Source organism: Oreochromis aureus, linkage group 16 (assembly GCF_013358895.1).
Source record: "Oreochromis aureus strain Israel breed Guangdong linkage group 16, ZZ_aureus, whole genome shotgun sequence".
Lineage (NCBI taxonomy): Eukaryota > Metazoa > Chordata > Actinopteri > Cichliformes > Cichlidae > Oreochromis > Oreochromis aureus.
The window spans coordinates 14,440,657-14,454,420 of NC_052957.1; the positions used below are offsets into that span (position 1 = coordinate 14,440,657).

At 40.2% G+C, this 13,764-nt stretch overlaps 1 protein-coding gene across 7 annotated transcripts in view; it reads right to left on the reverse strand.

The window, feature by feature from the left end:
• igf2bp2a (insulin-like growth factor 2 mRNA binding protein 2a) overlaps positions 1-13,764 on the reverse strand; it is a 55,136-nt gene that overhangs the window by 31,151 nt on the left and 10,221 nt on the right. Inside the window, exon 1 of one of the 7 annotated variants that reach the window (XM_031743294.2) lies at positions 6,574-6,711. The exons of 5 other annotated variants lie outside the window; for them this stretch is intronic. In XM_031743294.2, coding sequence (XP_031599154.1) covers positions 6,574-6,632 — 59 coding nt within the window. In that variant the 5' untranslated portion in view covers positions 6,633-6,711. Of the gene's footprint in view, positions 1-6,573; positions 6,712-13,764 lie in introns of those variants that run through there. One more of the 7 variants, XM_039600147.1, reaches the window with a different exon arrangement.

Consider the following 13,764-nt stretch of genomic DNA (forward strand, 5'->3'; position numbering starts at 1 on the left):
TTCCACCCACAAGGACAAACAGACTCTAAAGCAAAACATAAACAGGACATCACACAAACCTATGACGCTGTTCGACAAAATTTTTCCATTTCTGCACGCTGGTTTGAGTTTGTATATTGGGTTGTGTGAGCTCTGTCAGGACACATCTAAGAGCACAGAACAAATATAATACATTGTAGATAATGGCTGGACAAGGCAATTTAAAAAAAAAAAATAAAAAAAATGTGGCATTGAGTTTTTTGACTCAGCAATCTCCAATTATTTTCCAGAAATTCTGAGAAGAATGTGCAATTTTGCAGTTATTGGGGAGGTAAGAAATAAGCAGTGACAGTGCAAAATATGACATTTATCAACATCAACAGAAAACAACTGCACAAACAAATGTATGGTGAATAAATATATTCTTGGGCTTTAAACTCCTACAAGGACATTCATATTTTTGATACATATCAAATAATTATTTACCTCTATCCAGCAAATTTCTTGGGAAGAAATTTCCTGGAATCATTTCAGAATAATTTCCTAATTTCTTAGGAAATGATTCTGAATTAATGACTATTTAATAATATCTGGGTTGAAATGGTTTATGGTTGGGCACTGGTGCAGCGGTGGTTCATTTTCTTCTTTCTTAGTGGAGGAGGCGCTTGCTGCTTGTTCAGTGTCATTTCACTTAAGTATGTTCATAGAATTGAAGCTAACCATAAAAAGAACGACATTGCAGTGACTTTGGTTTGCAATTTACAAACCATTATCACATGTCAAGACTGAAGCACAATATAACCATAACCAATAGACAATCAGCAAAACCAATGCCTGCAAGAATCAAAGGAGGGCAAAAAGCCCTCTGTCTTTTTGCTTTCCAGATTAGTTATAGATAATCAGTACCCTACAACAGTCTCATACAGTTAGATATAAAATGCATCCCGATTTTCGAACCTATTTTAAAGTATTTTTGGAGACATGCAGCCCTGAAAATGAGACATAACTTGCCACTGTAATTTACTCTTAAAATGGACTGATTATGCTCACTTCCATCTCCACGTTTTTAATCCCAGGACTAAAGTAGTTCTAAATTATTTACAGTTTGAAAAATAAATTCCTTTTTGACCTTATATAGAGCCTAACAACCTGTCAATCACAAATCATTAGCAACAGTTAGACCCGCCCCTTCTTGTCAAATCCAACTTTTTGTAACTGAGATGGCAATGGCAGAAACCCTCTTTTTAAGATTTGAAAAACGTACGGGTAATATCACAGTAGCTACATATACTTTAGATACCATCTATGAAGAGAACGAAGCAAAAAACCCTGTAAAAGATATAAATTTACCACACACCAAGACTGTACTTGTGCATTCTAATTTAGAAAAGGCAAGCAAATTCAACTGAACTTCACAATGGGAAAAAGCTCATTTTAAGACATATCCTAATAAACCCCTAAAAGGCTGCACAGCATTTTCAAGCATAGCGGAAGAAACATTTTCTGGGTGAGCCATTTTGTTCACAGAGTCACAGATCTAGTGGCGCCTGACATGACCATATAAGCAGCTGACGTCAACCTAGCCCAAAAACAGGGAACAGGAAAAGAAGAAGAAGAAAACTAAGCGTTTACAGCAGTCTGCAACCTAATGGGGATTACTTGTACGCAGGCTTGAAACTTTGGCCATATTAAATATAAGCACCCATCATTTCCAGTTATGGCAAAACTGAGGACTGTTCAGTGGTGGGCAGATAATGTACTTTCAGAGCTTGTTCAGTGAAAACTGCTTGGCTAGATAAAAATGGCATTATAAGCAATGAGAAGACCAAACCAGTGAGCTGAAAGGCACTGAAATGCTCTATACACCTGAGGAAAACTGCAGAGTCAAGTTAGATTTCACTCAGTTTATGACTACAAGACACTTCTTTGACAACACATATGTCCCACACCTACATCGACAGGTTTCACAGGGTAAAAACATGGTCATATTGTAAAGAAACAAAATGTCTGTTTGTTTTTTTGGACTAAACGTATAGTGAAATATCAAATATATTGAAGGGTGCTACAGTCAACGTCTTCTGCACATGCAGCTTCACATAATGATGTTTATCCCTCCAGTATATCCCATGATCATCAGGTAGAAAACAGGCAGTTGGTCTCCCCTTTTCCATTGTTCCCTAACTACATATTTTTCACACTGATGCTGCAGAGTGAACAAAGCTGCTGCTCCACGGTAGTGCTAACCACCTCATCTCGGTATGTAGCACTCAGGTGCCTGCTTCAGTTCCCCTCCCAGACCTCGTGGGGCGAGAACTCATCAGAATGCAGCAGGCTTACCTGCCTGCCTGTTTCTCTTCACGCATTAGTTTTCACCGTGGCACCAAGGCGGGGAGGCACAGGCCGAGAGGCATGCAGGTAGGCGCATGCGGCTCAGATGGAAGCCACAGCCTTCCTGTTGACATTTGTCTGTTCTTTGCTGTCGACGCTCACTCAGCTGGTTAATAGAAAGATGTAAATAAGGCAACACTGCATGTTGTTCCTCGTCATTTACATGTACGTAGGGACATTTCAAGACTAACTGCTGAACCAAGCAGTGACTCGGGGTTATATAATGAGATAATTACAAATGATTCAACAGATTTCAGTGACTCAGGTCAAACACGGCGTTCATGTCTGAGGCCCTGCTGTAGTGAAAGCTGGCAGTCCAAAATCATTAATTTTTCTGCCTGTACAATACAGGTAAGCTTGAAGATAAGCAGACTGCAGTTTGACTACAATAAAAGAAAAAAGAAAAAAAATGAATGAATGTTTACAATGCCACTGGTTCACCTCTCGTTATGCCAAAAGTTATTTGCACAGTGTGGCAGATATAAAATCATTTTCAGCTCTCAGGTGTAATCATCACAAATTAATTATTTTTTTTATTTTTTTAGTCAGAGCTACAATGCCACAGGGTGCCCAGCTGACACAAAACACATTTCTCCCATCATGCCTGCTAAGCCAATGAAATGAGTATTTTTTAAAAAATGTTTCATTTGCCCATAACGGTAGCATAATCCATTTCTATTTAAATGACAACCGTTTGCTTCAAACAATGCGACGGAGCACTTCATAATGACTGTAAAGTACATTCACACACCTTAAATCAAACACATTTTTTATTACTATATAAACACTTGTTTTGCTCAATTTTCTTTTGAGCAGGTGGGAAACTGACAAATGGCAATAACATGTCAGTGTTGTTTTAGGCCTTAAAATCTATTCTCTTAAGAGCTTAATAAATAAAAAATAATATAAAAATGATGCATTCTAAACAAGGCATAACTACTAGTTTGGTGTACAAATATTGAACAGTGTAATCAAATTTTTAAATTTCACAGTTGGAAAAGAAAAAAAAAAAAAAAAACCCACAGCAAAGTGACTGTTGGTCAGACAAAACTTTGATCTGTGAGTTTCACTATTTACTGTGCAGGGTGTGGGCCAGCACACAGGCTGGACTTAAAATGTCCCTCCGCATTAGGGAAACAGACATCTTTAAGACGTTTCTTTAGCACATAAGCTACAATTCTAACTAAATTCATTATATTAACCTACAAGCACTTTTTCAAATTTAAGTCATATTGCTGATATATTACACTTAGTTTGAGGTTCTACTGTGAATTATCAGGATTAATTATCTTCATGTATTTTAATACAAGTAGAGATGTATGTATGTCCCTGCAGTGTAGCGCCAATAAATGTGTGTCACACATTTATTTTGAAAGGGAAAGAAAGACTCTATTTTGGACAGTTAAAGTGAAAAAAGTGAAAAAAGCAGGCAAGCACAACAAGGAAGAGGGAAGATTCAAGAAGAGATTACAAGTTTTTTAGACTAGTAGCAAATTTACGAGAAAACTCAAATAAATTTAGGAGAAAAAAAGGGGGGGAAAAAATGTCTATTTTGCCCGTCAAGGAGAATAGCCTTTCAATAACAATAAAGAGAAATATGATGTCAATAAAATAACATGTAATAACTAATCCTACCATTAAAGCTTCAGCAGGCATGGTGCCAAGACTGATTACGTATGGACTAGAGTAATTTGGACCAGGCCTTGTAATTACAGAAGTTTTCAAAATTAAAGCTTCTGTTGATAACACGCAGATAAATGTTTCTGTAAAAATGAAGGAAACATAACTAATCTATCACTGTTACTGTGTGATTTTGTACGTGGTGAAGACCAATATAGGTCATCCATTCACTTAAAGACAGAAATTCAAAGTGTAATTAAATACCTTCTTATTCAAAGCATTATTGTCATATAGAAGAGAGAAGAAGAGTGGGAGAAAGAAAGAGGCTGTCGGGTGAGCTACATTAACTGGTATCAACAGAGAGCGAGAGAGACAGCGGCGCACTGCGCTGTAAATTCATTAACTTCTCTCAAGAGAAACCGCCTATGCTTTCAAGGAGAAAATACAACAGGCACAAATTTTCAGCTAACTCCCGTCTTCTCTATTGTTCGAGGTTTTTCTACTTTCAATAGAAAACGTAGCTATCTGCTGCACTAAGTGACTTCATCCTCACTCTAGCCCATTACCTGTTTTTTTTTCCTGCAGAGGCAGAAACTAACGTAATATCCCTACTGTTTAAAAATAATAATAACGTGAAAGTCTAAATATAAATGCAAGAAAAACCACATCCATTAATTACAGGTGACCTACTTCTTAACAACTCTCAAGATAAAATGTTTTGTTGTTTTTTTCCACTGAGGCTTCTGGTGTAAAAAAAATCTCAAACAGTCTGAGAAAACCATCCAGGCTCAGTGTACCTAAAAACCCCTGAAGCCCTAGAACATCACGCTCATGTCACGAGGTATGGGATCCACATCAGTACACAATGCATATAAAAAAATTTTTTTAAAAAGCTAAAGAAAGTTTCTTCGTCTCTTGAACAACAACTGCTCTTAATCGTGACATGCATGCTCCAAATGAATAGGTATCTGTCAGCGTGACATAGGCCGTTTATGCTTTCAGAAAGGAAAACAAATTCATATTTATTTTAACTACTTCAAATAAAAGGTAATGAAAAAAAAAATCTCAGTTGCTTGTTTTAAAGGTGGGGCCCTAACCTCTTAGATCCACCTACAATACTGCTGTAGAGCCTCGGCAACACAGAAACACACTAGGAAAACAGTCAACAATATCCTGGCAACCACAGATCACTAAGGAAAAATGTTTATTCCCTGAGCACTTGAACACGTACGCTGCACACCGGAAACAGAATGGTCACCTTCTGTAATACATTTCAAAGGGTGCAACATTTTGAAAGAGAAGACACTCGATTTCCTGTGTGTGAGACACTTATCACACTTTCACTACCACTCAGCGCATAATCGATGAGTGGCTGCCAGCAACCGCTCGCACACCAATCTGAGAATACGCATTCGTCCCTAGCGACCACAGGTTGCCAGGCCTGCCTGACTGAGGCCAGCAGACAAACTACAAAGAAGATTAACAGCACTGGAGTAAGGGACTGTTTACAAAGCACAACACTAAAAAACAAACACATTCAGGTATAAATTCACTCACATACAGTGGGTTTTCTCCCCTCACCAAAAGCATTTTACACATTTGTGATATCCTGCTGATAGTACTGCCATACAATGTGCAAATGTGCTTGCAAGCCTTTTATTTATTTAAACTATTAAATTTCAATGTACAATAATGGGACTAGACATAATTGAAGGAAAAAATTATTTACAGTAGATGTCTATAAGAAAGTGCAGTAACTAAATTTAATGAAGGGCCTCCATTCTTATTTCCATCAATGCAATGTGCAAGCACAATGGAGGACCCCTCCAGGAGACAAGTTATTACTGAATTTAATAAATGTAATACGTATGTATTAACTTTTTTAAATAAATGGTAAACTTACCCTGAATGAATATACATTTGGAGGAAAAATGTGCCTTTCATCGGACTTTTTTTTTTTTTAACCATTGGCCTTAAGTGCACTAATAATACAACCCTTTTTGTTTTTAAGATAACACAAACAAATGTTGTGCTAACATTTAAAAAGAAAAAAAAAATCCACATGTAAAAACAGCCTACTAGAATTAAATGAACTAAAGGCCTCTGAACACAAAGGCTTTCGGCGCAGCCGCCATCTTAGCTTCCATTGATTTTCCTTAAATACTGTACTTATCTCAGATAACTTTCATTTCAACGGTCACCAGGAAATGGGAACTGTATGTTTAGTAACACTAGACAAATATGATAAAGAAAGCCTAAAACTCTTTATCCACCTCGCCTCAAAATACCGTTTTAAAGAGCTTATTTGTTTTTAAAAACCGGACGCTTGACCACCCTTTGTCTGGGAATTAGTGCCACGTATCTCTTCTGTAATGTCTCTGGTGGAATAAAGAAGTCTAAATTATTTAAACAAAAAAAGTTAAAAGAACCAGACCTGTTTTTACTGACCAGGCTTTACGTAAAACGTTCACAGCTGATATCTGCTGACTTACATTCACTAATTACCGTAAGCTAAACCACTCATAGTTAACGATGTAAACATAATACAGGCTAGCGCTCTTTTCTTGCTAATGTGGGTTACGTTACCTTTTTTTCCTCATGCTGAGAGAAGCTGCTGTTTCTTGTTTGTGCTCACAATTTGCCATGTAGAAACCTAGCAACAACAAACGTTGGGGGGAGCTTCTAGACACGACTGCGAGGTCGCGACCAAGCGCTGGCCAATGAGGAATGTTTGAGTCTGCCCCACATCATTTCCGGTTTCACACACACTCTCTATTCCCACTTTCGTATCAAATCCCTACTGTTCTGAGTAATAAAGGAGAAAACATCCAAAAAAACATAACACAAACACCATAAACAGCTGTTCTTAAGGGAATAGTATTCTATTAGCCTATATTAGTCCTCCCAAATTAATACATATAAATCTAATTTTCAAACTGTTGTTACACTTGAATGGGATGGGACTGCAGGAGTCCCATGTGAAAATTTAAAAAAAAGTAAAATAAAGTCTTAAAATCTCTTCTATTTTGTGTGTATATATATTAGCATTACGAGTTTCCAAAGGTTTATGGCTCAAACGAGGAGCCACCTATTTACCTGTATTTTGCGAATCCAAATTATTATAACATAAGATAATCAGTAAAAAAAGATGTACAATTTATTTTTCCTCAAAAACTTCTAGAATTATATTTATTTCTAAAGTTAAATACTGGACAGACTTCTGCTGCACTGAAAAGTAATTTCTCTGTGCTAATTAAAAAAAAGTTAATTGTGTAAATTGCATGGCTGCCAAACTTGCTGTGATTTCACAGATCACGCGCACGGGAATGAGTGTTACACTCATAACTAAGCGTATAGGCTAATTCACGAGGGACGTGGAGCATTATGTGTAATCCTGTTCAAAAGTAATTTCTGGTAATCACGCAAAATGCAGAAAACATTCAATCAGCTGCAATTACAGCATTTACATTTTAATGCGTTGGGGCTCAAACCACTTCCCTCACCACTGAGCCACAAGCAACAGAACAAAAAGGGAGCGGGGGGGGGGGAAGGAAGAATAATAAACAGAAAGATAATTCAAGAGCGCTCTCCTCATGTGCTGTCCTGTCCTGTGCACATCAAATGCCTGCCGGCTCCTCCAGAAACCGAGGACCCTTCTGAGTCCCCGTCACAAAGCACAAAGTCAGCACAGTCAGTGACAGACATACAGCCAGACCACGGGGACACACACGCACATCCAAAACACACTAATGTACAGTGTAGCGGACTAGTTTGTCTACTCCTCTCTACATGCACACACTGATGCATTTCCTGTGTCTGCCTCTCACACACCTCAGTGCCTACAGCTACTGACAGGTGGATACCAGCTCATACTGCGGCGGTGCAGTGTGTGGGTCCGCTGCTAGCTGCTCCTCATGGCTGCTTCTGTTGCTTTATGTTGAGTTGTGCAGCTTGTTCCTGAGGTCTCATCCTTTAATCTGCCAACCATAAGGTATTATACCGTAGCTGGAAGGCTCAGCGCGTCTGCCATAGGTGTAGGTCCCAGGATCAATAACGCATGCACACCACTCAACATTACGCAAGCCCTCAAACTGTTCCTGCTTTCTGTCTACTGCTCTCTCTACAGTCTGTCTCTCAACGTCTCCGTCTTACTTCTCCCTCCAGCTCCCTCTGGAGAGCAAGCTTTACTTGTTCACACACACTTGAATGCACTGCCCCCCACCTCCCCCACCCCCATCTGCAGGGAAGTTCCTAACAGAGAACGAAAATACGCACGGTAACTAGCAGGAGGTGAGTGAAGATTCATCCTCTGGGAAACAGAAACCCTGTACGTCTGGTCAATGAGCAACATCTTTCAAAACACCCCTGCCAGTCGCAGCTGCCGTCACTGTGGAGTCCTTAATCTCCAAACATCGGCACAACGCAGCTTTTGGAAAGAGTGTGTTCTCAAACACCGGGTCAGGAAATCAGTGCCAAGTTTGGGGAAAGTTTTATTAACGATGCCTCGGTCACCGTGTTTGTTTTAAAATTTGGTGGGTTAACTTTATTTTAGCTTACTTTGTATATTTATACAGGTTTATACCTATTCTTTTGCAGTCTTCCTTCTCGCCTTTATTAACGCTTTAGACAAATTAAATTAAAGAAGCAACACCTGAACTTTAATCCCGCAGCATTTAAGTGTTTATTTAAAATGCCGCAAATATCGGAAATAATAATTCATTTAAGAGTTGGAGAAAACTAAAAGCAGTTAAACATTAATTAATCAATAAATATTCAGCTGATTGTTGAAACATTCATTTTAACACCTCAGCGCTTTTAATAAATGCAAAGTCCCAGCAGTGTTAGCAACGCAAGAAAAACAAAAAATAATAATAAAATAACAAGCACACATTAAAAGTAAATTCTTTTGCTCGCATTTGACAAGAGCAAACTTAAAGTAAACTTTCCATGAATGTGACACCTTTTTAAAAATAACAATGCGAGTGATGAATAAGAAAAAGATCCAGTGACAGGTAGGAACAGTAGGATATTAAATTAGCTGCTGACTTACAGCAATTTTACATAACTGGGTTAAGTGTGGTAAAATGCAGTAACGGTGATAAGCCATCAGGAGATTAAGAAGGAGGTGGGATTATGTACAGTACATAGGACGCACTAGTGCAGGCTGGGGGACGCTAGTGCATGCTGGTTTAAGGTTAAAATAACGTGAACAGGCCCCTCTATTTAAAAGAGGGAGTGTGTGGAGGGGGAGCAGCGTGAAGGAGAAAGAGCCGCTCATCAACCCCTCTGTTTTCCTCACTGTCCTCTACAGGGAAAAAAGAGCAGTTTTTAATGTTTATGGCCATCCGGCTCCACGAGGGGGTGGAGTCAAATGGATTAGAGCCTCCGATACATTAATTACATTATAGTGCTCCTCCCAAAACCTTAGATCATCTTGTGTCACGTGACTCACAAGTGGCTGAAGTGGCATTATCCCTGTCAGACTTTAATCCTGCGGCTAAAATGGCTCCAAATCCTGATCTGCTCTGTGAAATGAGGCGGGGGGCTCGACAGGAAGCGTACAGGAAATAGAAAGGATTCAGAGCTACGTGTGCTTCAGCGCGAGGAGCAGTTGATTTGGGTGAGGAAGGAGGAGTTTGGCGGATGCCTGCACACTGTGTGGGAATGTAGTATATAGACTAATTCAATTTTGGAAGCTGCTGACAGGGATACTGGCCCTGATCGATAACCAATAAATACTTGTGTAAATATCCTAGGATGACATCGATACCTCGGGTTAGGAAGCTGATCTGCACAACAGCGGGTAGCGGGTGGAAATGTCTATTTGCGTGGCTAGCATTTAAAGTGAGACAGAGAAGGCGAGAGAGAGTTATTGGCGATTGTGAAAAAGCCTGAGGGAAAGGTTTGTTGTTCTAGTCTCTTATATATGGGACTAGAAGGAGCTCAGTGGAGTCTAAACGTCTGCCAAGCTGCAGCAACTCTTCAACGCGCATGAAGTTGCGGCCCGAGTAGCAGTTTATGTTTCTTTACTGTTTGCTTTCCAGGTTTGATTATGTAACAAACTGCTACAACTTGCGAACGCAACACAAAAACAGGATATATTGTATATAAGGGTCAGACTTCTGCCAAATCTAATGTGCAGTTTTACTTAAAGACAATCACAGGCTGAAAATAACCCCCTTTAAAGATCCGCATTTCTTAGATCCACCTGAGTTGCAACCAAAATATTAATAACAATGACAGAAAGTCACTGATTTGCCAGGCAGGATGTCAAAGTCCACTCATTTAACAACTGTTTCTAGTCCCACTCGAGTTTACGCCACTCCTCCACAGAAACACCAAAACAAATCTGCAAGTATTTACAGGCCGGCTGCTTTCATCATTCCTGGCAGAAAACAAACGAGCCTGGTTCCCCTCTTTAACAAACACCCTGTCTAAGTTGAAGGGGTTATTAGGAGTGAAGGCTGTTCTGAAAAACGGGCTGCCAGTTCTTCAAGACAACCACAACAACTGCCCTGAAAAGCACCATCTCGGTGTGAAGGCCCTGGCGGATCCGAGCATGTGACAGCCACATAATGGTGATGGGATCATTCGTCATGATCAGACCTCACATCTGCAGCGGTGGATTGTATTTTACAACAATGAGCGAAAAGACGGCAAAAGCAAATAAAACTGCATTTTTTCCCCTCAGTGGCATTTCTGTGATTTGATCAAGTCAGGGTCCGTGTGTGTGTGTGTGTGTGTGTGTGTGTGTGTGTGTGTGTGTGTGTGTGTGTGTGTGTGTGTGTGTGTGTGTGTGTGTGTGTGTGTGAGAGAGAGAGAGAGAACCTGGCTTATTAATAGGCATACGCCATCTTTAATAATGTACCATAATAAAGGAGGAAACTGTAACTGTGACACTGTAAATGCTTCACAAATGCCCGGGGTTTGTTTCTTTGTGCTTCTATCAAAGGGTACGACAATTGCGCTTGACAAAAGGAAGAACAAACACAAGTCCCTTCTAATTACACTTGTGTCATCTTCAGTGGCTCCACATCTGCACCACCGCTGTCTCTTCATCAACAATCTACCCTCTGAAGCTTGTCACTCTATTTCCCTGTAATTTATCGTCCCGCAACGTTAAGCGACCGGAAACCTCCCAGCCTGGAGTCACTCCTCACACCACTTGAAACAAAACCATCTCAGTTGCCATCACTGAAATGAACTCTTGCTTCCCACCGGAGGGGCGGTGGTGGGGGGAGGGGAGGGTGGCAGGAACACGGAGGCATAATACACACACGCAATGACACGGCCACACATACGGCTACTGTTGTTGAAGGATCTGAATGGCGGCAACCACAACTCTACTAAGAATAAACCGCCTGTCTCCGTTGCACTATCTGATATGGCGGCTCACATTCAGCTTACTATACATAACATACAGTGCTAAGCTATTTACACCAACATAGCAGGCTTCATTCTGCATTACCACTCCGTGCCAGGGGAGCAGTGGCGTCACAACCAGCGGGAGGCAGTGGGGGACAGTTCACGCAATCTAGGTGGCAAAGCATGCACATGTGAGAAGGAGGAGAGGAAAGAGGAGGATGCAGGGAAGACAGGCACCAAATACTGCAGTGGAAGAAGTGTGTGATAGTCCCTGGAGAGAGGTGGTGAGCTGCAGCTGGATCTTTTGGAATTTATCATTATTAAAAATAAAAATCACCTGCGCAGAAGCGTGTTAACAGAAGCGGCTCTGGTCGCGCCGTGCTTAAAGGCAAAGACCCTCTTTAACTTTCCCAATACTCTGAACAAGAAGAAACGCATGGCTGCCTCAGTATCAAATATTTATTAACCTGGTGGGCTGAAGATGCCCTCGTTTTTGCCTTCAGGTTCTCAGATTGTGCTCCTCAATGCACGCTTGCTTCAAGTTTAATTGGATTTGTGTGAGCGTGTGCTTCGTTTAACCTGACAGGGAGAGCTCATTCATCAATCAGTGTCATAATGTTGTTTGCATGTGTGAGACAGAGGCCCTGCGTTGCTGGATGGGCAACCACGGCAGCATACATGCAAGGAGACCACGATAAACACACACACACAAATTAATCAGTCAGCTGCTAACTCACATTACTGTTTGGCAGTTTCCTGCATGCTGTTTCACCACGACTTAATTACAAATATGTGAATGTAACAATTTAAAACTCACAGGAAGGACATACAGTTGGATTCCTCGTGTACGCTATGCTACGCAGCAGCTCCTGCACCCACAGGAATCCCTTAGAATAGACTTTTTAGTGAGATGCACACAGATTCAACACTTCACAATAAATTGCTTAACTCCTCCTGAGATATATTAGCTAAGGGTCAGCAAGACGACAACTATTTACAAGCTGATACTGTTTCTTTCACATTCTGCTCACGGCTCTTTTTGTGCAGCTCTGCTGCGTCTATATGAAAATACTCTCCAGCTCTGCCTGCAAACTGCCGTTTGGTCTGATACAATCAAAAGGACTCCCTTAAAGTCCCTTGTGTTTCCATGCAAATGCGAGACTCCTGTCATTCCATTTGCTTATCGCTATATCCAGTTTTCTCATACATGTTTTTCTCTTCCAAAAGCAACTGACTGGGTATTGGCGTGAACTTGGCCACTTGGCAGGGCTGCAGATGGATTTGTCCGACTCTCCAGCTCCTGCCTGTTGCTTATCACCCAACTCATCACTGGGCTCACCAAGTCAAAGTCAGGCTCAGGCATACCAGTGTAACACAACAGGCTTCACTGTATATCACAATTCACAAATGCAAAGCAGCACTGCTAACACTGACATGGCCCAAGGACACTGTAACTAAGAACAACAATTTTTAAAAGTGGCAAAAACTCAATCACAAAGAGAGAACAAACATGCTTCCTCTTAATAAAAATGAATAAATCCGTCAAAGAACAGATTGACATTTTGGCTAAGGTTTATTAGTTTTCATGCTGACACAAAGTCATATATGCAAAATATATAGATACAAAAACACTGGATGATTGTGTTTCTCCTCATGCTGAGCTATTCCTGCACATTTAGATTCCATCAATACATCTTCCCTGCAAATGTTTCTCTCATTTTTACTTTCCAATCCAGTATTGCATTTTAAAGCAATTATTTAATTGCCAAGCAAACCGCCAGCAATTACAGCATAAAACTGTAAAAACACAGCAATGACCATCAGAACTCGATCAGCAGGGACACATCTCACAACTTATATATATATATTTAATTTTGCAATTATTTTTTTTAGTAAGTCTGAGGAACAGACAGCTTCAAAAGAAGACAGTTTAATGTGACTGCTTCCTGTTTAACATGCAAAGTAAAAGTAGCCGTTTGGGTAGATTATCTGAAAATGGCATACTAAACATTTAAAGCAGTCTGATATTCAGTCACTCGGCTTTAAAACTAAAATGTGATTTTAGGGATTCGTCCAGCTCTGTGTGGGTTGGGATGTTTTTGCTAAGTTTTATTTTAATGTTATGGCTGGATACAAGTGAAGGAGGTGTCTCGCATTCAGCATGGGGAAGAAGATCGAGTATCTTAAGATTTCAAATAAATATAATTTGATATATTTTTTTAAGAAGTGGTCATACATGGTTAATGTGAAAATATACACGATTTCAATGAGATTTAACGTTTAATGTGATTTGCAACAGCCGGAAATCCTAATGATTGCGAGCAGACCACACACACCCTGCTGAGAGAGGACACTAACAGCCTCACACAGCCGCCCCATGAGCCTCAGTGACGGGGAAAGAAATGCTGCCCT